The following is a 26,208-nucleotide window of genomic DNA, read 5'->3' as shown; positions in this document are numbered from 1 at the left end:
GCTTTTTTTTTTAATTCACAAGTTACTTTTAGGTTGATTATTTAATCTGATCAATTCATGCATTACATTTATGTTTATAAAAATGCATTAGATGAGATTGGAAACAGGCATCATGCTAACAATCACTAACTAAGTGAAAAGTTGTCCTTACATCTTGTGGAAAAGGTTTCCAGGTTTCCAGTTTACAGGATGGATTAATATAAAACAATGCACCCCAAAATGTCTACTTAGCTCCGCCTATAATTTAAGGGTTGTGACATTCTCAACACTTCGTACCAAACCTGGGTACTTCCTTTTTACTTGTTACATTACTGTTAAAACTACTGTCATTTGAGCAAACCAAGTTTCAGTTTCTTGAGAGAGGTGCCATGACCTTTGTGCAGTTCAGAAGAGGAAACTGTGAGAAAACACTGTGGTTTTCACTCTTGTTAGCACACGGCAATGGTATCATGTCATTTTCCAGTTCAATACACACACACATATATATATATATTTAAATGTGTGTGTGTGTGTGGGTTTGGTAAGGAAGTGTCCATTCTGTTGGTCTTACTGCATCAGTCTGCAGGTACTAGAGCAGTTTGAAGTCAAAATCAATAAATTAAGACTCCAGCTCATGTTGCTCACTTTCTAATGGCTCATTAGTCTATTAGACTGGTTGGTGTAATGTGTCCTTGCAATGTGTTTCTGCAGGTGTTGTTACCACACTGGAACATAAGCATAAACGGCCTCATTTTTCAGGGACATTCATGAACATTTGGGGGTTTTATCCATCTGGAATACAATGAAAAAGAGTTCTGTTGGAATGCAGTGATCATTTACCAAACACCCAGAACTCTACTCATCCATACCAGTGTAAAAGTAGTTACCGAATGGCATCAACATCTGAACTGTGAAGACAGGCTGTGTCCTCAGTTTCAGCATCAGCTCTGAACTCATGTTCTTTATGGACATCAATCGATGGAGCTCACTCCTTCTATTGCATTACAACTAAAGATTATTTCAGTGGCAGTATTAACTTCCTGAGTAGCCTGAAGTGTTCTCCTTTTTTTTACATGGTGAAGTCAATTTGATCTGATTTTTTTTTTTGACAAGATGACATAATCATTCAGATTTTTGGAGACACTGTTCTGACTAGAGTCTCCATCAGATCAGATGTGCCTTTCAGAGATGGGCGTGAGGGCAAGCTGAAGGATTTGAGCTAACAGATGGTTGGCATGGAAACAAGAGCCTAGTGGGACTTTGCAGCCCACTCCAGACAGACAATCTCTGGGCTGGCAGCCCGAGTAATGCTGACACACAGATGGGGTGGGAAGCAAAGACAGTAAGAGACATTATCATTTCTCTTCAGTGATTGACGGATTGAGTCTGGATTGTGTCTGTGATTATTGTTTAAAACATTTTAATATATATATATATATATATATATATAATAAAAATGCACATGGATACTGACCAATGTGGTCACAGCATTCAAACCTGTGACATGATAGAGAATACTAAACGAACCACGACACATACATCTACTCTTTTATCTCTGCCTCAAAAAACAAATTTAATTGTCTACCAATTATACTGCCACTAGATAACCAAAAAAATGTTTATTGATCTCCCTTAAGATATCATAAGACACTGTTAAGATATCTTTTAAAAGAGAGGCCTGATTTATAGGGCTACATTAGCTATGCTTGTTTCGCCCAAAGAAGACATGCTGAACTTGTTGTGATTCAGTGAAAACACATCTGAGTTAGGACATCTGAAAGTAGTAAAAAAGTCATATTTGGGCCACGTCAGCTATCAGTGTGAAGGTAGAATTAAAAAAGTTAAAAGCATTTTAATACTTTGATATTTACTCTTTATTTCATATTAAGTATTCCACTTACCGTGAGAGAGCAGGTTGAAACTGTTGGATTAAAACAGAATGAAATTGATGTAGAAAAAACACAAACACTTCAAGTTGTCCAATAAGCCTGTATGATGTATGAGTACTATACACATTCCAGCACATACAAATTACATAATGTACTGACCTTTCATGCCACATATAACTTGATTTGATACGCATGAAGGACTAATTCTCTCAGGCTGATGTAGAGACTGGATGCCTGCTGAAGCCTTCCACAACACATATAAATGACTCATCCACGTTTCTGGCGTGCTTGTGCATCACTGCAACATTGTAGCTGGGTACACAGTGTGTCTACGTTTGCTACGGTCTTTAGTTCAACACATTGTTCAAAGCAGAGAACGTACTACAAGAACTTGTTTTTTTTACCCATGATTCCTGGTTGGTGAAAGTTTGCACCTGTTGGAACAATTGGCCACAGATGGCTGGGCGTAAAAATCGTTAGTATCTGAGGGCACGGACTGAACCCTAAGTCGCAATCAAACATATAACAAAATCTGGACACAGTCACGAAGGACGCAAAGATTATCTGCCCCGACTGGTTCTGTTTATTTACCCTTTAAACTACCCATGCAAGAGTTTATTCTTGAGATTGATGCCCCCAATTAGCTTCTGTGAAGACATGTGTTGGTGTGTGCGCTGTTAAAGGTTAGTGCTTGAGGTGTGAAACTGTTAAAACAAACAAACAAAATACACAGTATTTGTTATCTACCAGGTTGTGTGATGGTAGTATTACAGTGAAATCTACCGTTAACTTCACTTATCAATCAATAAAGTTCTTGGATCTCAACAAGTAGGATAATCAACAGGATGATGTTGGTAGAGTTAATTTTGCATTCACTGGTAATGCAGTACTTCATTTTAAGGATGTGTAACCATCAAAACTGATTATACATTTCTTTAGGTAAAAAAAAAACAAGCTTATAAGCTTATAAATAATTTTGTTTTACATCGTGGACCTGAATGTTCTGTTACTTTTGTTATAATCATGGTGAGATTGCGTGTCTGTGTGTGCGTGTGTGTGTTTGAGTTCCAACTAGCAGTGCACTTGGACCGAGATTTTCATTAGATGGCACAGTGAGCCTGACATGCAGTGTTACATAATCACACACACACACAGGAGGGTTCATATCCACTTACACACACACAGTTTTTTACAGACCACTGTTAGGATTTCCTTTTGTTCACACGCTCTCTCCTTATGTCCTTTTTTCATTCGATAAAAAAAGTGTTTTGTGCTGATGAAGGCCTGACTGTGACTTCACTTCACCTCTGTCTTTGACGTCCCTTGCACAGCCCCCACGCTACATAAGCCTCCATCAGCCCGATGGTTTCTCCCATGTGGTGTAAAGTGGACAGTGAGGCTTAAGTAGGTTTCCGTGGTCCTGCTTGACCACAAGTTTGTTGTTTGTTGACCGTTGACATTTCAACATGAACCTGGCTACGACATTTGTTGTAGAGCTCTGGGATAGCGAAGAAAAAGTTCCTCGAGGTTAGCTGGTTTCTCCTGGCCAGCGTGCGGATCATTTTGCAACTTCAGGACGTAGCGACTTTAGCTTGTATGTTTTACACAGCATGTTTTGCTGTTCAACATCGCTGTATCTGAATCCAAAGTATCGCATTGCAAGAGAAGTTCATTTTTTTTCATCACCAATTCAGCTCCAGTCCATGATGGTCACTGCTGTCTGTTGTAAAAGTCGGGTAGTCAAGTGACCATACCTGCGGCTGCCCACAGTGTGTTGATGTGGCTCCACATTTGTTTACACTAAATCACAGGTTTTCATGTGGTTATGTAATCACAAAGCATTAAATTGTGATTGCAATTACGATTGGATTAATTGTGCAGCACTACTCTGTAGGCTTGGTGCAACCGTAACTAACCAGTAGCTTAGATTCAGCATTTGACCCAGGGCTCTACACAAATGTTTGGGTCCCGTCCTTGTACAGAGACTGTAGCATGGACTCGGTGAAAATTCATCCTAGGACTGGAATCTCTAAAGGGATTAGAAAACAATGACAAGCAGAGGTCATAATGATAGGAGTGGCCATACTACTGCTCTGTATATGTGTCCTTATGTACATGAGCCCTGGCTAGACGCCAACGTCCTTGTCCTGCTCTGGCCTGCATGTCAACCCATGAGCATACTTGGAATAGGATAAAAGCCAGAAGACCTTTATAACACAGCTAAGCCCTGGAAGGTGAGAATATTTTGGAGGCAGGATCCCCTCATGGGGCTAGGATGAGCAGCTAAAGGTTAGCTGTCTCTCCCAACTGCACATCAGCACACAGCTAAGGGCTGCATATTAAAGCTGCATGTCATTTTGAAATGTAAAAATTCCATCAAGGTTGCAGCTCCACCATCGCCAGCATAAAATCTTCAACATTTTGTCCTTTTTCTTGAATGTCAGTTTGTGTTACTTGACTCAAAGACTCAAGACTGAAACATTGTGGCCAAAAACTGCAGAAGGTAACCTTTTGGCAGCAAATAAACCCAGTCTACAGTCCAGAGAACAGAACAGTATAATGACCATAAGGTGACACAGACATCTCTGTAACTGCCAGTACACAGGGCTAGAGTGGCACAGTGGTAGGATTCTGGTGTGTCATGTGGAATGTTCTGTTTTTGGTTCCACCTGGTCACCGATGCCAAGTTGGGTTGTGTCAGGAAATGTTGACAGGAAGTTTTGACTTTTGACTCAATTCTAACTCAATAAAACTGTTGTAGCTACCGTTTAGTTTTAGGTGCGGAAATAGAAATGACTTTAGTTGATTAGGATTTAGTTTGATTTTGTCTCGCTTTTCCGCCAACAAACAAACATAGCTCTGATAAGCTCTCATCCTCTTTTTGTTCCATTGTCATTTAGCCCTTTATAACTTCCTGTATCTTTTTCAATTTGAGAAAAATTATAATTGACAAAAATGCCACTGGTGTCATGAAGGATATTGATGTAAAAACTCTGCCAAATCAATTTGTGGACCATCACTGTGCTGACCACTGGAAAAGGGACAGTCTGAAGGTGCTGCGTCACTGGAGTTCACATATGGAAACTCCACAGCCTTTTACCCAACACTCCCACTTCTCAAACAAATATTAGTCTTGGAGGCAAAAAGGATTCAAGGGAGGATTTGGATATCCAATACTTCCTCCTATTCAATCATCTGTCAGAAAAAAACAGAACAGAGATTTGTCTAACAATAAACTCTTGAGATAAGTTTCACTTCCAAGAAAACGTTTCTCTACGGTAACAGCAGGTACGCATATTTTACCCACTTTTCTCGTTTGGAATTTTATTGAATGAACAAGAATGTTTACGTTTGAGTTAATAATCCAAAGACAACGAAGACATGTGAAAAATGAAACCTCCTATGGAAAACAATGGGGTAACTGACTAGTGTTGTACACAGCAGGGGTCGGAGAAAACATAACAGACAGCCATCAGTAGACAACCATAACCTGTGCAAACACACGTTACCATCAGCCAATTAAAAACAGAGAGAGTGGGACTGAAGCAGTGAGGAGATTTAAAATGATCAGTGAGGGGGAGTTCAGATAAAGAGAACCTAGATCACAGGGGCATATGTGTCTGAAGAATGGTGGTTGCCGTGGTGACCTTGCATGGGTTTGTGCAAGAGCTTGGTGCGTTTGGTGTCTTCGGTTGGATTGGCACATCATACAGTCCGTGTTTCCTGTGTGATCCCCACAAAAAAAAACTGCAGAAACCAGTCAGTTGTGTACTTTAAAATCTTTCCGACGTCTGTGAAGACATCGACAGTTATGAAGTTTGTTCCCAGCACTTTGTATTAGTACCAAGATTAACCTATTGCTAACGTCAAGTCAATTTTATTTGTATAGCCCAGATTTACAAATAACATTTGTCTGATTGTACTTCACAATTTTAAATAAATTGAGATTAAATTTAAAATATCCTCCTAAAAAAGATCTAATGATCAAATTATCAATACAGACTTAAGCAGGATAAAGTTATGTAATGTATGAAGTTTGGCTAGCAACTAAAACAGGCTTTAAGAAAATGAAAGTACAGTTATTCTGAGACTAACTAAACAGCATTTCCTGTAAACAAAACAGTATATTAGTCAACACTCTGTGGGTGTTGTGACTGGAAGAGGAAGAAAAAAAAGACAAAGAAGAACCCTCAGAAGACTTTTATTTTGACAGGTCTCTCAACAAAAGATACATTTGTATTTAAAAGAAGATCAGGACATTTTTCAAAAATCACTAATGATCATTTAAATGCAGAGTTTTTGGTGAAAAGTCACCCCTGACCTGAGGTGTGATGTGTTGGTTTGTAAGCTGCAAAGGTTTGCTGCCTGAAGGCCATCATTCAGAATGTTTAGACACACACTCCGGTGTCAGATGATCAGCCTGCTTCTTCTGTTACCTGCTATCGTTTACCCAGAGCAGATGCTAAAGAAAGTGATCCTCTGCCACAGTGTAAGTACATTAATAAGAGAAGAATTGAAGAGGGCACTTTCACTGGTGCCAGCCTGCACTGAGTGAAAGCTTAAACCTGCCGAGCTGCTTCAGTAACAGCTGATGTGAAAGGAGGTGTCAGTGCCATCAGCTGCTCTTCTGTATTTATATGGTTGATATTATATATATACAGTGGATCCTCGGGTTTGAACTGAATTTGTTCCTGAAGGCCGGTCGTGATCCATAAACTGAACGACACTTACAGAGAGAGATGGAAAATTCTTAAGAAAAAGGTATAAAATAAATCAATTTAAAAATAATTAAATGCGAAAAATAAAACTAAATAAAAAATGAGAACAGGTGAACAAAAACAACATAAACTGATTGAAAGAAAATCACTGAACAACAGGTGGGGCTCTGGCCTTCCATGATTCCTGAACTCCTCCGCATTCCTCTGCCCCCTACCTGCAGTCAAACATATTAAATTATTTTCTCAAATATTACAGGCGACAGGATTAGGAAGTTAAACCTACAAAGAGCTCAGCAGGGAGGTCATGTTGGTACTGTGTGTGTGGTGTGTGTGTGTGTGTATGAGGTCACTTGTAGAATTACGTACTACATACTTACCTTGAATTATTTATTTTTTACTTTCTGTCTGGAACCCTGTGGGCAGGTAGAGTCCCAGTTAAGGTCCCTCTGAAATTAAGACAGTTCAATAGAACACACTCTTTATTGCTGAAAATACCAAATCTCCTCCATCTCCTCCATGTCCCGGTCTGCTCTCTTCTCCAGTCGTGTTTACATCAGAGAATTCCTTCTTTGTAGAATTCTGGAGCATGACCTTTGACACCAGGTCACAACCTGGCTCTTTGTCTGGTCTAAGGACTGGAATACACATCCTTTTTGTTTTTTCAGGAAAATAAAAATTCAGATGGTTCTGTATCCAAACCCATTGATGAGCCTCAGTTATTTGAGGTTTGAGTTCAAGATTTAAAAAAGTGGTAAAAAAAAGTGATGTTTGATCTGATTTGAAAATGGTTCATTTTTGAGGGTTGAATAAAAGCCTGATTAAATCAAAGGTATCACAGCTGAAAAAGAAGAAGAATTATGACACATTTAGAACAAGATGAAGAATACAAATAAGACCCTCATTGAAAACATGACATCAGATTGGGGGGTAACACCCACTTTTTAGCAGCACTGTGACCAATGTCTCAGACTGAGGTTTACAGCACAATAAGAAAGAGCCATCGATGACACCTTGTTAAGAAATGATGGCAGGACTGTGTCACACATGTTCACAGAGGTAGCAGCCACCTTAACAGGCACACAGTCAGGACGTTAATGGAGACCGATGGTCTGTAAACATAACACAAAGGTGTCACAGAGACACGGACGGACAGACAGACACGTCTCTGTCTGTCCGCAGACAGATTCCTGACTCTGTATCATCAAGTGGTTGATAGAGTGGAGTGCTGAGTGATGGAGAGAGACTCTAGACTCAGGAGGAACTGGAGCTGAGCTGTAGGTGACACTGAGTTATTAGGTGTTTACTCAACACACCACAGCCCAGGCTGGGATTCGAACCGGCATTCCGCCCCATCTTTCACTACAAGACCAAAAGCTCAAAATACGCATGAACGCATGAACAGGGACTCGACCCTCAGGTTAAAGCTAATGCTTTACTGGCTGAGTTTGCCAGACTGTGGGAGCAGTACTAGGAGTGCTCCAAGGAACAGTACTGGGAGTACTAATATATCTTTGCAGTGAAAGTGTGTTAAACTTTAGTCTTTAACAGGAACTCACAGTTTGAATTATTTGTTAATGGTAATAACAAATACTAATACAGTAATCTTGTATCATTTAATCTTGGGGTCTTTGGGGAGCTCATTAGGCGGTAGTTGGTTTACATTCTGGAGAGTTCCATAGTCCATCACACGGTCAAATATAGATCATAAACCTATACTGAGTGAACAGTTTACCTAATCCTGCACATTTTTGTTTTGTGTAATGAAACTGGAGAACTTGCTGGAGATCGAACCACAGTTCTCCTTGCTGTAAGACAGGAGCATTAACCACTCCTGCATTGTGCGGCCTGGGTATTCACAGATAAAAATCTATTTTAAAAATGTAAGAAAGCCACTTGTCTTGGTTCCTCTCAGGTGCCAGGACAACAGTACCGATGCTTTAAGCAACATTACGTTTTTTCAGGCGGAAAAATCTGTTTCTGTTCGATCGATTTATTTCTGTCGTGACAACTGGACCAGAACGCCAAAAAAACAAGTAAAACCGTTCACTCTTGGGTGACTGTTGTGTTGATGTTGACTAAAAACATGTTTTTCTGTGCTGAAACATCTCCTGGTCACTGGTCCCTGATAACGACAGCCTTCATTCATCACCTGGTCCTGCATTGTCTGATGAATTGTCTTCTTACAGACTGTACTACGAACCCTTCAGCAGAGAGACAATGGGTGAAACTAACTCTTCCAGACATGTACAGTATTGTTAGGGTTCCTGTAATGAGCCGACTGCTGAGACTCAGACAGATGAAAACACACACACACACACACACACACACACACTGCCGTTAGCTTTTATGATGTGCATGTTCAAAAGAATCTGTTTTAATTAGGCTTTAATTTAGGAAAGACGGAGGTTCACTGAGGGGTAAGAAAGAGAGGCGAGTTCAGATGACTACAAACTCAGGTACATTACATTATGTTGGGTTCAGGACAAAGGACGTTTGTCACATGCAGCTGTACAGCACAAGTAGGGCAGTCGTGAAATGACTGTTGTAATGAGTTCGAGAATAGAATGAATTTAGAATAGATGAAAATTAAGAAAGTCATGTAAAACATTAAACATCTGAGGACACTTTGAATAGAGAATAGAGAACACTGGAATCTGCTATTTTTTAGGGCACATATAATTTGCTGAAACCCAGGCATTGCATTATTGAGTTTTCATGTTCAGAGGAAAACAAAATGATAACGATTCTTACAGATATCACTAAATGTGCTAATATTGTGCCGATATGATCGGATATTCCTATTAATTATTATTATTTTCTGACATTCTCAATAAGCCATTATAAAAAATATACACCTTACATTTTAGAAATTCCAAAACTTTTAGGTGCAAACTAGCAAACTTGTATTTGTGTTGTTACTGAGCATAAGCAGACACGGGGAGGATATGAAACTCTTCACAGAAAAAAAAAAATTTGTTGAAGCCAGAATACACTGACTACAACTGCTGACCTTTTTTGGTGTGAGACAGCAGCACCGGCCACTGCCTCACCGCGCAGCTTCATATAAACATTATCAACATCAGTAACTAATTTCATTATTTAGCTAAACATACTTTGAGAGTGAGGACATCAGTTCAGTTCATCAGTGAGAGGCAGCAACACACACACATTGGGGTGTGGGCCAGCATTATATACAGTACAGAAATAGTCAGTGGACAGAGGAGGTATGAAATATTCTTAATACCACAGTGTGTGTATGTGTGTGCATGCGTGCGTGCGTGCGTGTGTGTGTGTGTGTGTTACTTATCCAAGGACAAATTTCTCCCTGCACTGATTGGGTTTATTCTGAGAATGCAGGTCACATGTTCACCTCGGTGCCAGTGTGCATAACCTGTGCCAAACGACCAACTGCCTGCACTTATTTCAGTCATCGATGTTTCACCATGTGACAAACACTTTATTGGCCCGTGGTTATCACTGCCTTTCATCTTTGCTCAAAGTCTTAACAAAGTCTCAATCCTGTGGAATTAGAACTAAGATAGTTCTAGTTGAATTCCTTCAAGGTCTTTGAGAATAAGATCATAATCATAATCACAAGTAAATGTGACATTTATATATATGCAAATGTATCAAATGTGTATTTATCAACAGGTTAGCCAACACTATCGCACACATTCAGTTATATTATTGGATTATTTCAGAGAGAGGGGTTATTTTTAATAAATAGAACATATTTGAATCCAATAATGTTCCTTAATTATATTAATTTTTTAATAGTCTTTTTTTTGCCATTTATAAATCAATTGTGTTTTGTATTTATATGTTTAAATGAACTGTTAATGGTCATTTTTGTAGCTGAGCTCCAGAGTAAGTTGATTCTCCTGCAGACAGCAGACGCTGCTGCTCTGATAGAATTGGCTGCTGATGCCACCATTAGTGAAACATGAATAAGAGTTTTCGTTTCCTTTATGTGCAGATATGTCCATGTTCCGTGGAGACATGACTGTGAAAGAATGTGATGGAGCTGCATCGTTGGATTAAAGACAGAAGTCAGTTTATCCTGAAGAGCAGCAGAAGTGACTGTGTGGTCCTGGAGGTTTGGTACAGATCAAACATGCTGTCACATTCCTGACCCTGGGAGAAGTTTTCACTGAGTGTGAAAGACGACCTGCCAGAAGGTCAGTGCACCAGGCTTAAAGGTGATAACTGTTGTTGTTCATGCAGTGTAGCAGGACCTGCGACCTGAGAGGAGATCACCATACATCCATTAAACTGTCGTGGTCTTTGTTTGACCCCACCTTAAAAGTACCGCATGAGAAAGTGTTCTCATTAGGTTAGGTTGTTACTAATTACTCTGGTTCTATGGACTCCAATCCATAAATGATATTTGAACGGTTCCAGTTTTCTGTTCACGTGAGAGCTGCAGCAATGGTAGTCCTTCCTCAAGACCTCTCATTGGTTGGTGTCTCTGTGTATTCAGAGCCATATCTATAGTATATGCTATATAATAGCTGCAGTAATAGCATAGATATATTTAATAACATGCTTACTTGCCAAACCCTGGCAAAAAAGTCACAATTGAAACTTTAAATCTGTCATTTGCATGTCAGGATTACAAAAGCTGAGCTTTGATAGTACCATGGATTCTCATCCACAACTTTCCTGGCAAAGCTCCAGTCCAGGAACCTGGAGACCACAGCAGGAGACCATGGTCAGGGTTGGAACTGATGTCAGAGACAGGTTTAAATAACTTTCCCCACAGCAGAGACATTTTTAGTCTAAGTGTGAACACAGTGAGTGGTGTGGCCTCATCACTTCAGGGCTGTGCAGATTAGAAAGAATATTTGACACAAGTGTGAAGGCATGTGACGCATGAAGTCATTAAGTATTTATTTGTTGACCTGTGGGAAGAATCGCTCGACTCAGGGTTGGAGGACAGTCCTGTCTGTGTCTAATGTTTCACATACAGCACAGTTATGTTCCATCAGAGTCCCTGTGCCCTGGAAAACATGGGAACTGAAAGACTGATTTTCCATTAATGGAAAACATGAATTACAAAAAGTTCACCTTGAAAGTCATTTGTGACACCATTAGCCAATCAGATTGGAGTCTAGAGACAATGCTAACAACATTCCAGTTAGGAAGTGTTGCTGATACTGTGTCGTCTGTTAATGACCTAAACAGTGGCCACTGGTGGAGAATATTCTAGGTGGCGCTGTGCCAAAGTAAGCTAGTTTCAGTAACTATCCCAATACAATTTCACAGCAGGTTACTGGTTCAGGCAGTTTTACACAAAAACATAAACATAATATTATACCAACACAACTGTTGCATTTGAAACTGTAAATCATATTTACACATTTTTACACACAAGGCTGTTCACTGTTACACCAGTGACCTCTTGTGGCAGAGGTGCACAGCTGAGCACATGAAACGGTGCAGATATCCACTCTGTTCAGACAAACAAATTAATGGTCGTTAAGCCATGAGATTCGAGGATCTAGGATGGTGATTGGGTAAAATTCTGTTTCTATGTCCATATCTCATGTCAGCAACATGTTACAATATTCAAAATTGTAATTATTTAATATTTTATTTATATTGTATTTCAGAAATGTTTATATAAAAAACCTTTATGGGCCACTGGATTTAAAGATAGAAGTAATTAAATGTAACCAATGTAAAGTACAGCTGTGGTGAAGAACAGTTCTGAAGAACAATAATATTAGTGTAATGTGATAATTTGTCTGTCTTTGTCTGAAGCAGCTGCAAATGTCCTGGAAAATACTATGAAGAAAAGAGTGGGAACCAAACAGCTGAGCCTGACAAACAGATGATGTCTGTTACATTAATACATTCATGAACTGTGAGAAGCAGCAGCGGCAGTAACATGCCACAAATATCTCTTTGTGAATCCTCAACCGTCTCCTTGTCTGCTCAGCTGTCAATCACCCACATGATGTCACAGTTCCAGCTCTATGCTCTAAGGTGGTCACGTGGTGTTTCATCTTGGAGTTGATTTTTTTGTCTTTTGTCTTCAGATCAAATGACTTCATCTCTGGGGTTTAGACCCTGACTTTTTATTGTGAGAAACTTTAACAGGCAGCAATGATAACAATGAGACATTTTTACTAACCTATTCTTTACTGTTATATTTACAGTTTAACAGTTTATTATCTACATTAAATTTTAATATTAAAATTATACATTTTTAATATTAAGATACTTTATAGTACTATATAAAAAGTGTTCATATAGTACAAAAATGTTCCAAACTATTCCTAAATTCAGCAAGTGCTCCTTTAGTAGGAAATATATGGCTTGACTTTTCTATTGATGGTGTACTGAATCCTACTTTCTGCTCTACACACGTACGTTATCAGTTTGTGTTTTGTTTATTCAGCCATTTATTCAAACCAGATTACTTGTATGTGACCAGTCACATAGATTCAAACTCTGGTTCTGGTTCTGGTCCTAGTTGTCTGTGGACACTGGTATATACTGTGTGTAATGTCTTTTTCAGACGGGTCATCTGTCCACACCTTATTAGCATGGTAATGTTTTCTTCAGTTGTAGACAGTTTTACAGGTGACCTGTGACCTTGTGGACCAATCACAGGGCTGTGCTGACAGCTTTATAAATACGTCTTTTTTTATTCAGCATAGACGGTCTTCAGTGTCTTGCTTTTCTACTGTTAGTATTTCTAAATGAACAGTGACACAAATAACAGATTCCACCCTACAATATTCATTCATGTGATTCAATTACAGCACTTCTAGTAAAATAAAGATACTGTGTAGAATCCTTTAAAAATGGAAAAGGAACTTCAATCATTTTTTTCAATAAGTTAAATGAAATTTGCATTTGTTTATTAGCCTATTATACGTATTACAAACGCTGATCAATAATTGTGATATCTTTATTTAAATCATATTGTTTTCATCATATTGTTTTTAGTTTTTAAATATGTAACCCAAAAAGCAGGAAAAGTCTCGGGTTTAATGTTTAAGTGGGAACAGATATGGCTTTATTGGATCTGTGCTGACATCTAGTGGCTAAACCAGAAAAAGCAGGTTGACGGAATAAATTGATAGCGACTTAAGCGAAACGATTCTAATTTAATCTTTTAACCCTTGTGTGGTACTTCGGGTCCCAATGTGCCTTTGTTGTGTGCGTGTGCATGCTCCTGTACTGCACGCCTTGTGCCAACTTTCCCTCATCTTCATTCATACTCATATTCTGGGACAAGATGAAAATTTGTTGCAAGGACACTGGGTGTGTACAAAAATGCGAAGGACAACAGGAGGGTTAAGTTATAATAAAACACAAAACAACACAATATTTGTAATGATTACAAAGATGTTTATTTATTTCAGCTTGTTTTTTTTTATAAACTGTATGGCTCTAACATGATTCACATTACGTACAAAAGAACTGGTCTAGCAAATAACTGATTTTTTTTAACAGATTCATTATTTTAATATAAATGATAAGACACTACTTAATTTTCCTCTTTTATTTTTTTCACCAAAACCAAATGAAAACATGTCCATGTTCACGCAAGACTAATACATCCCAACAACTTAAAAAAATATAAATATACATAACAAGACCAAACTAAAAGCATCAACCAGAAACATACAGCCAGTCTCTGGTCCAGACAGATCGTGTTCACTTTAACTCAGAGAAAATACAAAAGTTTTACTTGAAGTAAGTTTATGTTCAAGATTTGTTTTTTAGACTGAACAGAAAATTTGTAAGAATTTAATACTTTGGAAAAGTGAGGAAATTAAAGTCACAGTTTCAGAGTAAATAATCCATTCTACTAAATAATTACAACTTAAAATGTAATTCATGACTACATTATTTTTTAAAGAAACTCCCTGATGTTTCCAATTTAAAATTAATACCAATTTCCCTAAATTTAATAAAATGTTTTTGTTAACACAGACAAATCTTCCCATTTTTAATTTCTTGAATCAAAACCTTTACATCTCAGTGTCAGAACAAAACAAAACCATCTGCTGAGCGTCTGAATTCTCAGTCATTAAAGTAATTCTAGGCTGATATGTTGAAGTCAGTCTGTAGCACAATGACTAAGGATGTTTACTCCCTGAATGTTGCAGCCTGTCAGGACAGCGCCACCCTCTGCTTCAGGCTTCAGCGGGATCAAACCTCAGACCGGCAGCTAGGGTGCTGTCATGCCAGGTCATTGTCAGGGTTAACCAACTCTGAGGGGTGGAGCCACCAGCACCACACCGTCCCCACGGACAAACAGCATGGGGATGTTCCTCTTGGTCGACTGCCGAAGGAAACAAACCAAATAAGGTTGACAATATAAGACAATAGTTTGTGTACAAAAATAATTTTTAAAAAAGTATTTTAATAAATAATACTGGTCTAAGGCCACATTTCTAGACTCAAGTCCCTGGGAGTTTATTTGCCTGGTGGACTGAAGAAAAATTAATCCATCGTGATCTTTACATTTTACTGTAAAATTTCCAGACCACTAGTTAACTAACTTAGTCTTAAAATTGACCTCACCACTAAATGTCTATTTTTTCACACAGTGCAGATGTGTGTATATAGACAGTGGAACCAACTATTATTCTGAGGCCAGCTGCACATTTTACTTGATTGTCTTACACATGCCTATCTGATGAGCAGAGCTGACAGTCTGAATTAACAGCTCCATCACTACTTAGTTTAAATAAAGGGCAACAGACTGATACGCTACCTTGTAAAGTTCTTCATAAGTCTCCTCGTCAATCTCTACTGTTGTCACTGTCTCCTCCACATCACCTAGGATCATGTTAAGGTGTTGGTCGTATGCCTGAACAGACAACATGAAGTTGGGGGTAAACAAGGGAGTTTCAGGAATGCACCAGGAATCCAGTAAAGACCTACTTGACCACTGCAGGCTAAAGTACTTACATGTAGTCGTCCACGTAGCTCTCTGTCGTTTCTCATTTTCACATAGATCCGCTCATCCAGACTCAGCCTGATCAGATCAAGTGGCTCCTCCACCGTGTTGGTGGTTGGTTGCTGCACAGATGAGAGTAATTATTTGATTAAATATTAGTTGTAAGAGGAAATGTTCTGCTTATTTTCCTGACAGCAGATTATAATTGTGCGTGTATGTGTTGATAGACCAATAGAAACTGGTATTGTACACACGTCTATGTTAACTTGCTCTTGCAAGTAAGTAGCTTTAAGGTTTGCCATGCTGTTTGACATGTAACAAATACTTATTTCTAAAATGAGAATTTTGAAAATTTGCAACAATCCGAAAAACATCTAAAAGTTATCTAATTCGAATCAAAAGCTTTTATCGCACATATTATTCAATACTTTTCACTAATATGTTTCTAAATAATGTAAGTAGAACACGGTTACCTCGATTGTACTACTTCTTAAACCGTAACCACCATAAGTAGAATGTAGTAAAACATCACGAATTCTTATAAATAAATAAACATTTAAGTTACTAGCACGTTTACTCCGTGACGAACTACTTATTAACCACCATTTAGCCTTGCGGGCTAACGCAGCTAACTTAGCATTTCGTGAGTGGTAGCTCATAATTGCTAAAGCTGCGTATCAACATACTGCATTAGTTAACACTACATTCGTAACAAGGACTCTTTTTATGATTACTCCACGGTAGTAAATAGACGTTTCATTAAATACTTGAAAATTGTAAAATTTGAGGTAACCACACCGACCTGCTCAACTTCATCCGCCATGTTTCTTTGAGAGTCTGCGTCAAATCGCCCGCTGCCGGACGGAGGGTTGCCAGTTGGTGTGCAAACACGCGTCTGAAAAATAATTTTCCCCATTTCTATAACTACTTTATATTTACGTAAAGTTTGAACCAGTCATTTGGTGTTTAACTGCATGTGACACAGGTTGTGCTGTGTGTCATAAAAACGTGCGTCTTTTATTTTTAGTTAATAACTCAAGTGTATTATTTTCGTTATTTTATTTTGTTAATAAAAAAAACTTAAGGAAAGTTAAAGAAGAGAACAAACCTTATTGATTTATAAAGCTATTATTTATGTGTTTTTTGTGTGTGTTCCTGCGCTTGGCTGCCAAAAAGCGTGAAAATAGTGAGAATAATTTCAAATCATTGTCTGCTGGCTACTGCCTTCGAAATTCAGGTATTCGGAATTGGAAACAAACAAACAAACAAACACTTTTATTCTCACTTCTGGCTAACTTTGAATCATAGTCTGTTTTTTAATACTTTGAAATTGAAGTCAGATGTCCCTTTTTCTCGGAACTTAAAATAAGGTATAAATTTCCTTCCAACCAAAAGATGGCGGTACTGCAGTTTGTACTCAAGTTGTCAACAGCTCAAAGAAGAAGTCCTTTTTTGCCACCTCCTCGTTCTAGACTTTTCCATCGGCATCACTGTACACGTTCCTCTATTCTCTCCGTGGCGCTGCAGTCGGTTATCCATATAACGGGGAATTTTAATTTTATTTAAAGTTTCTTTTTTTAAGTACTTCCCCTTTTTTGGAATAGATAATTCGTTTTTTATTTTGTATTAAATTTGACCTTGTAGCCAATATAAGGTGTTTTACAGCTGTCAGGTGTTTTATAGTGTCAAATATTAATGATTAACGGCTGTCACGCATGGTGGCGTCTAGAAAAGTAAGTCTTTTTATTTTTCATAATGGTACCAAAAACTTTTACATTTTAATTAAATGTTTAACACGTATCAAATCAGTACATTTTATTTGAAGTTGATGTCAAAAATTATATACATTATTCGATGTTTTCTATCAAATGAGGTCGTGTGTGCTATTATAGACTATAAAGCATGGCAGTTTATTACCTACAACGACTTGAAATTAGTCTCGTTTTGCCTGTTGTGTGGTGTGACTGTGTTTGTCTTTGTGTTTTTACACCATTCGTGTTATTATATTTCTTATATGTGCAATGGTGTGGGCACCTCCTCTCTACATCCAGCCCAGTGACGCCATCACTGGTTGTTGGTGGAGGTTTGCGGAGGGAGAGCAGAGCAGTGGTATTACCCATTCCACCCCCTGCTGCAACATAGCTCTGTGGTGGAAGAAATCCCTGCTACAAACGATGTTGGTTCACATTTCATGAAAAACCGTTTAGGGTTTTGTAGTTGCCGAGCACGTAATTTCCTTTCTTTTCTAGCCGGGGTGCTTTTAAAAGTAGTTGATTGCACTACTGTACTAAGTTAAGCATTCAGTTTCAACCTGATGGAGTTTGATGTTTTAAGGTCTACAATTTCACAAATGATAGTATTATGTAGTTGTAATAAGGTTGAAAAGCACTCAGTGTTCATATTTAAAGTGTCTCAAACACATAGTAAGAAGCTTTCATATATAAATATCACTGTATCATATAATTATGTTATTACCTCTTTTTAACTGCATTTGTCTCTTTTTTCTCTAGGCTGTGCTATATGAAGGCCACCAGATGGTGCTGAACAGCATCTAAAGGCAGTATCAACAACATTCATATAATACATTTCATTATTTGTATATGACCTATTATTTTATATTGACAATAAATTTATATTCTCTAAATTGAGCTTTTGTCATAGTGTTATGATTTTTTTAGGTTTATTTTTTAAATGAATAAAATTTAATGGTATTGTCTAACATGTCTGCAATATTCTCTGAAATATTCTACATTTAAAACCAAGATGTGAAATTCTGTTTTTTCAAATCACAGTTTTGAGAATGTGTGTCTTTATAAGTAATGTGTTTTTATTTTATTTATACCTAGTTCATTAACACAAAACAATATTATTTTAATATTTTAATGTAGTTGTGGAATTATAAAGAGTTCAGTCATCTTTTACAATCTACTGACAAATCTCAAAAGACAAATCTTCACTTAGTGAAGTCCTTGGGACCACTGTGGTCTGCTGCGCGGGAACTGACACTACTTTTCACAGGTGCTGTCTAAGCCTTGATCCTCTGTCGGAGAGAAGAAAATAATGAAGACATAAAGATGTTATCATTATCTTAGATAACAAAATATATGCATTGAGTTTCAGCAGTTGACTAGTTAATGGTGTATCATTGGTAAACACCAAACTGAATAATCTTAATGACAACCACCACTGGGTTACAGATCACTGAAGCCTGAGCCAGGATCCATCCTATTCCAATTGTCCATTCTGGATATTCCTAGACCCAATTATAAATCAGCTGCTTGTATTGGACCAGGATGAAAAAGAAACAACCCTTTGGATAAAAAGAAAACATTTAAAAAGGAAGTAATTCACATGTAACTTGGATAGTCACTGTACCATCATAAGTATATCATCACTCTTGTGTCCTGTTAGAAAAAAAGAGTAAAATAATTGTCAAAACATCAACATCAAGTTTCATGTAGAAGAGAAAATGAAAAGAAAGAAAATGAAAAGAGTGAAGACAAACCACAGATGTAATGAAAATGTCTTTGAACATCCGTGGCATCCTACAATATTTTCTGCTCTGTACCATAGTTGAAGATCAATCTAGCGAGGAAGAGAATGACCTGTTTAATTCCGGCATCCCTCGGTTTATTTTATGTTATTTCATTTTATTTATTTATTTATTTTGCGGCGTTGTTCGGTGACTTCAGACCGGAAGTCCGGGTACATGCTGATTCAGACACCGTTGAAGTTCACGGGAGCCTGCAGACAAGCGAGTTTCAAGATGGTTTTCCTTCCGGAGTACGGTGAATGGCGATCATGGTCTGTGGACGTCTAGATGAGGACGATGGACCGATGCGGTGCACCCGATCAACTTTGAAGCTATTGGACCAGAAAGCTCCAGGAGAAACTCTATGACAAACTGCGTTGGATTCCTTCTCTCAACCTTTTCTGGTAGGCCAATGATTTTAATATTGCAGCGCCGAGAACTATTAGCTTAAGCTTAGTAGACTTGTTGGTTTCCATTAGCTCCGTGCACCGCTTCTCCGAATCGGAAATGTTGCAAGGTTCGCGAGTGAGGTCTGGAATTTGGTTGAGTTTGCAATCGAGCGGTGGTCATGTGTTCCCGATGGCAGCCAGGACACTGTCCAGCGTGGGTTGTGAAGTTGAAGTTTCTATGGGTCGGTATCAGGGCTGCTAGCCGGACTTCGCTTGGTGCTTACGTCGCTGTCCTTTTCCATGACAGGAGCTGTTCTGCCGCTTTTGTTCGGGTTTACGTTCGGATGCATAGGTTTCGCCTTGGCATTGTTTCTGCAGAGTCCGCTCATAATTCTTTAAGTGTTTACTTTTGCGAATATTTAACTTGTGGAGAAGCCTTTCGAAAACGGCTACTCCATGGTCAGTTGCGACATGATCTGTAAAGGACAGATCATGATGCGATGTTTTAAAGCATTTAACTATGGTTGTCCAGTGTAAAAATAACCTGAACTGTGTATTTGCGAGTTAAATATCACTTTCAAATCAAATATTCAGATATTTAATGTTTTGTTAGACTGTACAACCCCCGCCCCAACTTTATTTACCAATTCATAGTTTAACCACTAGAGGGCACCAATACAATTGCTGACATTTTGCATGTTAATAAGGCTACACAGTTCTTTGGTTTAGCTGTTTGTGTGTGTGTGTGTGTGTGGAGGGGTTAACATTTCGTGCGGGGGTTTAGTTGTACATATTTGGACATTACATTGGATGCTTAAAAGGATGGACTGTAATTTTATTTTTTCTACATTTTACTGCTTTAAGAGGTATACCGAAGGCAACTTCCTAGAGGAAGATTGGCAGACCTCGACCAATGAGGGGAATTAGGTAGGGAATAAGACAAGTTGTAGGATTATTACAACTTGTATAGGATTATTGAAATACTATTGAGAACCTGATAACATTTATATTTTTATCTGTCAAAACCACTGTATGTGTTGCTGCCACCTAGTGAATGGAGGCTTGTTATCATTCAAGCGTTACAGCAGTGGTACTCTTACAGCATGTACAGCGGGTCATATGCCGTTGGAAGTCCGGGCGAAAGGGGCCCACTATTTGAGCCACTATTTTTGATTTCTTTTTTTCTTTTCTTTTCTTTTTTTTTTTTTTTGCTTAAAAATGATAATTTGAGCCATTCAGTTGCTTCCAGCAGTTTGACATTATTTAGCACAGACGAGCCTCATGTGGAGAATGGACGTAATCTGTTTCAGGTCAAACTGAACCCATAAATTAGTTGAAATTTTTTCTACAACAGTTATCTACAGGTGAACTCAGCTCAGGCTTTGAGCTGAGCCTTAGAACCTAAGGTACAACAACCATGCCGTGTTTTGAATAAGCACAGGCACATGACACCACAAGGCAAACTAGACAAGCATGAGAATCAAATAATATTCTATTGTTTCAAGGATATATTAATGCTCAAAAAATATATTTTCAACCAAATTGTGGCTAATTTTAGAATTATATATAATCCATATTAAATCTTATATGAAAAATTTGTCCCTAATTATTATTCACACAGAGAAATGTATTTTTTATATTTTTATAATTATTATTCACACAGAGAAATGTATTTGTCTATTTTATAGGTGTGGTAATTGTCTTCACCACAATAACTCTTACAGCTACAAACCTTATCATTGGTCACTAGATGGTGCTCTCTAACAAGAAAAAAAAGAAAATCTTCACCTTTTGCTGTGGCCTACATTTGTGGACTACTAATTACTTGTTTTCCAGATTTAAGGATTTGAATAATAGTTTTTGGTTTATTGTATGATGGCCCTTAATATTATATGTACTTTACATCAATATGCTACATCCAGTCTTTATTAAAGGACTATAAAAGAGAAAATTGGATTTCACATGTCACATAGTGAGGTTTTGTCTAAAAACAGTCACGTTTTACACTTTTTAAACACACCCAAAGACTGTGGTGTGGAAGGTAGAAAGATAGCAGAAGGGAAAGGTGGAGTCATCCTTGCCCTTATTTCTACACCTCTCCAAACCTCTCAAATGGTTCATTTTAAGGTGAAAAATTGTGTAATACCAGATTATGCATCTTGTATTACACAATTTTTCATCTTAAAATGAACCATTGAATCAAATTCCTAACTCTGCCAATGAAGCGTCCACAAACACAGGGCAAGTGACTTCTCATCCGTATCCACAGGTGGTGGCTATGACTTGAAGCTCCTTCTCTGTAAATACTAACACTCTTAGTTCTAATGATACTGTTTGCAAGTGTTGAATGATTCTGTGTCTGATTCTTATGCCTCATGAGTCCTAGAAATCTAAGTCTCTCTGCTACACATTTTGGTCCTGTGTCCTGCTATTGCATGTTCACACATCTGTGTGTGTCTTTCCTGGACATACATATTTTATGTACACATGCTGCTTCTCACAGCAATCATGTATCAACTACTGTTTTATTTAGGTATTGCAACGTGATAATAAAATATGGTAAAAATTAAAGAAGGAAAAACAAATACTCCAATTGTACTCCAAAGAGCAATTCAACCCCATATCCACTGCCTCCAAATTTAATCTACAGATCAATTATGATGTTTCTAAATAAATACAAAATTGTCTTCTTCTTTTTTCAATTCTTAAACATCTTTTCCTAAACATCTTTTTTTTCGTATAGATATCAAATATCTTGTCGGCCAGAAATTAGATTCAACAAGAAAAAATAAGTGTATAGAAGAGTCATATTTAATCCATAGCTTTGGGTGATGAAAGCATGGGCTGGATATGTGGGCCTGACCATAGAGGAGCCATTTATTAAATGTCCCTTCAGGCCTGTACATTTCTGACAGCCTGACTTATATGGATTTAATAATGGATGAATACCCAGTCAGTGGAGAAGACACATGACTTTGTTAATGCATATATAATAGAGCTACAAAGACATAAAGTCTCAGTTGACGACTGAATATTTGATATTTTCCAAAAAATATAGTAAGAAAAAATATTGAATGGTAAAAAAGAGATTTGTAATTCATCTCAGTTTTATGAAAGATACATATTTAATAAATATAAATATCTTTTTTAATGTCTAATTAATTTCCATAGTGACAGTTTTGTATAGAGACCATCTGTCTGCTACAGTCACATATTACTACAAACTCACAGTACATTTACAGCTGTTATACTTAACAGTAGAAGACATTTTTTTTGTGCTGAACTCTGACATATGGTCTGTTGTGGCCTGGATACTGTATATTGTCTGTAGCTAGTGATAGCTCCATTTCTTGTACTAGGACTGTTGTAGCTAATGTTAGTTCTGCTGTCTGTACTAGGATTGTTGCAGCTTACATTAGCTCTGAGGTCTCCCCCAGGACTGCTGTAGCTAACGTTAGCTCTGATGCTCGTACTTGGACTTTTGTTGCTAACGTTAGCTCTGGTGTCAGTACGAGGACTGTTGTAGCTAATGTTAACTCTGGTGTCGGTACGAGGACTGTTGTAGCTAACATTAGCTCTGGTGTCTGTACCAGGACTGTTTTAGCTAATGTTAGTTTATCTTAACAGCAAACAATTTGCTCTTATCTTCCATCATTGTTTAGCAACTTTCTTGTGACATCATACAAGTGTATCTTTTTTGACATTGTGCATGTCTGCTCCATTCATTTTGTGTGAAATTAAGATACTTAGAAACACAATGTTATATTTGTAATTTTTATGAACACATTATTTTTTCTTTATTCAAAGTCCTGTGTGTAGAACAAAAACACCAGGTTTTGTCAAATGTCCATTCAGACGACCAATAACTGTGACAGCATTAAATATCTACATAAACAGGACATTGCTATTCCTCTCCAGAGTTCTACATACTGGAAATAATTTGGTTATGTCTGGTCTGCTTTCTGTGACAGAAACCTGTTACAAGAGAGAAGAAAGTTAGAGCAATGTAGGCTGTGGCCCACTGAAGGTTATTTGGAGCAATGAGAATTAGAACAGGCAGAAATTGTGGCCGTCTGTCTCCAGGCTAGACTTCTATTATCTCCTGGAAAAAAAGGATGATTATAGATGATGAAGATGTGATGAATGGAAAATGGTTCATGTGTCAGGGACAGAAGAAGGGAAAAAGTCTAGTGGTGACTGTGGAAGGTTTTGAAGTAAAAAAAAAAACACGAGGTGGAGTACATGTTCTGGGCTGTGGTAGAAATGACCAAATGAAGGATTTGTGCACAGATGCTTATGTTCTAACAAGCTACATTATAAATGATCCCCTCAACCGGCAACAAGCTCTGCTGCACACAAAAAATATTACTGCTGTCAAAAATTACTTTAATAAATTCATCATGGGCCCCAACCATGGACACGTGCTTCCCCCGACCAAGACTCATAACAGATAACAGAAGCTTCGTTCTAATGAGGAGCTAGTGGTTAATGGACGGTTGAATAACTGTGTCTATCGCTGATTTGTCACTTTTCATATGGTGGAACTAGAAGAACAGTAATGTGGTACTGGTACATGATTGTTGTTTTGTCTGCCAAATTATATCCGGTCATGAAAAATGATATAGTTATCTTTAATGATACAATTTTTTGCAAGCTTTTTAACATTATATTTTCATGTTCAATACTATTTTCAAGGTGAAAAGCTTTAATACATTACCCAAATTCCAACGTGATACTACTGGTGACTGGGCGTAATCTATTTGAGATCAAACTGAACCCTTAAATGAGTTGAAATCTTTTCTACAACAGTTATCTACAGGTGAACTACTGGTGCATTGGTCCATACTTGTTTCAGCCCAGTCACTAATGAAACGCTACCAATCAGTTTGACATACTGCCGATAGTTTGTTGTCTTTGCCATATATTAATAGCTTGCACATTGTGTAAAGGGCTTTCAGCTGAGCCTTAGAAAATGGACTCCATTACATTAGCTCCATTATCTAATGTCTTCACTGCTGCACTTGCAGTCAGGTCAGCAGAACTTTCTCTTCAGTATCTCCGGTGTTTGAAGACTTATTTCCTGAGCTCGGAAAAAAGAGGAAATATTTGAGAAAACAGTTGCTGAGTAAATAAAAAGTATTTCTCTGCAACACTGTTATATTATTACTATTTGTGTTAAGCTAAAATTGATGCTGAGTTTCAGCATGTGGCTGTGGAGGGATTATGAAAAGCCAGATGAAACTGGAAACCAGTAAATTCTAAGAATATAAATTTCACTCTGCATTAATTAGATGGATCCTTTACACTCACATTCACACCTAATCTCAGTTGAGAGTGAATAGTTAATTTAGACGGTAAACAGGGCCACACTGCTGCGAATAAAGTGAGCTGCAGGCTGACAAATCCTGTCACATGTGACTCAGCTGTCCCATTCACAGTCAAACGGTGAGCGAGGCAGAGTAAAAGGTCAACTTTCTGTCTTATTATTACAGTGATGTCAGTTTGAATGAGGCCTCAGGATACGGCCCCCCAGCCTCTAGCCCCTCCCTCTGCACTTCTGTATGATGGCATCCATAGATAGTCACATTTGTTAAGTCACAGAGCATTCATTAGAGCTCATGCTGAGGCTGCTGTCCAATCACTGATCACTTTTGTTTGTGATACAGTTTTAAATCTGTACAGATTAAATGTGTCAGTTCACATGTATATGCAAGGCTGGAAACAAAGTTGATTGCTGCAACTAGACAACGATGCCACTGCTTGATGGGCAGCATGACCAGTGTTTGATGTCAGAAAAAGACGATACTGACATTTTAAAAAAGAAGGAGCGTGAACGTGTTGCTGTGATGATGATGAAGCTGCTAGCTGTTGATAGAGTATGTGTCATGTCACAGGAGTTTGTCATGAGCTCATGAGTGTAAATGTGTGTGTATGTGTGTCAGAGGGTGTGCAGTTCTTTACAGTATGTGTGTGTCAGAGGGTGTGCAGTTCTTTACTCCCAACAGCAACAGGCCTCATTTCTGGCTCATCATTCTGTAGTGATGGCGTCAGCAGCCACAGAAAAAAAAACCCATGGTGCAATGTGACGCAAGTGCATTTGCAAACTGTGATCTATGTGCAACTGGGGTGTAAGACAAGCTGTTCTGTTGGTGCAGACAGGTTTTCAGGAGCTGTAATGGGGAAAGGTTTTGTTATAACCCAGAATTAGGATGAGACACAAGGACTGATTGTAGTGGTGAAAAATGTGAACAGAAAATATCAGAAGCAGAAACACAGACTTTCAGATCCGAAGCCTTACTGAAGCTGTTGGACCAGCAACAGAACAATAACTAGTGAAGCTAAAACAACACTTGAGCTGAGAACAGTCCGACAGTCTGGGAGCTGCCAAATGTCTGCTGCTCACTCTCAGTCTTTGTGCACTTAAAGGCTAAATACTCAGTTTAATTGTAGTAGTTTGGTATTTTGTGATGGTCAGCACTGAATGGTTTGCCTTATCTTACCTGCAGGAGGTGCTAAGTAACATTATTATCATCATTATTTGTCTCTACATTGAGAAAATCCTATTTTGCAAACCTGGTGATTATAAAACCCCACCCACACTGCCACGCCTCCCTGTGCAAGGACCCACTTTACTCGAGTGCAACTGTCAGGACTCTGTCATGTCTGACCCAAAAGCTAATCAATTTAGCTCAGTGCTATTAGCAGCTGAATTACTGTACTTGTGGCATTAGAAGTGTATTGTCATCTGTAACAACAGTAGGGGGAGACAGTGAGTATG

At 38.1% G+C, this 26,208-nt stretch overlaps 1 protein-coding gene and 3 long non-coding RNA genes across 4 annotated transcripts in view; 3 read left to right on the top strand and 1 right to left on the bottom strand.

The window, feature by feature from the left end:
• LOC107989231 (uncharacterized) overlaps window positions 1-14,266 on the top strand; it is a 33,231-nt gene extending 18,965 nt beyond the window's left edge. Inside the window, exons 3-4 of the long non-coding RNA XR_003051142.1 lie at window positions 10,563-10,764; window positions 12,350-14,266. This is a non-coding gene — a long non-coding RNA (uncharacterized LOC107989231). The remainder of the gene's footprint in view (window positions 1-10,562; window positions 10,765-12,349) is intronic.
• Window positions 13,932-16,466, bottom strand: lsm3 (LSM3 homolog, U6 small nuclear RNA and mRNA degradation associated). Its single transcript, XM_008320830.3, has 4 exons — window positions 16,312-16,466; window positions 15,521-15,631; window positions 15,324-15,419; window positions 13,932-14,888 (listed from the first exon to the last, which is right to left on the bottom strand). Exons 1-4 carry the CDS (start codon window positions 16,423-16,425, stop codon window positions 14,808-14,810), a joined length of 402 nt encoding a protein of 133 aa, XP_008319052.3. The 5' UTR covers window positions 16,426-16,466; the 3' UTR covers window positions 13,932-14,807.
• Window positions 16,467-16,524: 58 nt separating this feature from the next.
• On the top strand, window positions 16,525-18,157 carry LOC112487748 (uncharacterized). Its single transcript, XR_003051141.1, has 2 exons — window positions 16,525-17,685; window positions 18,020-18,157. It is a non-coding gene; the product is annotated as an uncharacterized LOC112487748 (long non-coding RNA).
• A 203-nt stretch (window positions 18,158-18,360) lies between these two features.
• Window positions 18,361-26,208, top strand: part of LOC112487785 (uncharacterized) — a 36,791-nt gene continuing 28,943 nt past the window's right edge. The window contains exon 1 of the long non-coding RNA XR_003051208.1: window positions 18,361-19,445. This is a non-coding gene — a long non-coding RNA (uncharacterized LOC112487785). The remainder of the gene's footprint in view (window positions 19,446-26,208) is intronic.

This window comes from Cynoglossus semilaevis, chromosome 11 (genome assembly GCF_000523025.1).
Source record: "Cynoglossus semilaevis isolate Cse_v1.0 chromosome 11, Cse_v1.0, whole genome shotgun sequence".
Taxonomy (NCBI): Eukaryota; Metazoa; Chordata; class Actinopteri; order Pleuronectiformes; family Cynoglossidae; genus Cynoglossus; species Cynoglossus semilaevis.
The sequence above is the reverse complement of the archived record's forward strand: the minus strand, read 5'-3'. Positions and strand labels throughout refer to the sequence as shown.

Excerpts from the sequence above, each read along its gene's own strand:
- lsm3 (XM_008320830.3), bottom strand. The coding sequence starts at position 16,425 with ATGGGGAAAATTATTTTTCAGACGCGTGTTTGCACACCAACTGGCAAC. Across the intron at positions 15,632-16,311 it reads TGGCGGATGAAGTTGAGCAG|CAACCAACCACCAACACGGT; the intron begins GTCGGTGTGGTT and ends TCATCTGTGCAG. Across the intron at positions 14,889-15,323 it reads CTTATGAAGAACTTTACAAG|TCGACCAAGAGGAACATCCC; the intron begins GTAGCGTATCAG and ends TTCCTTCGGCAG.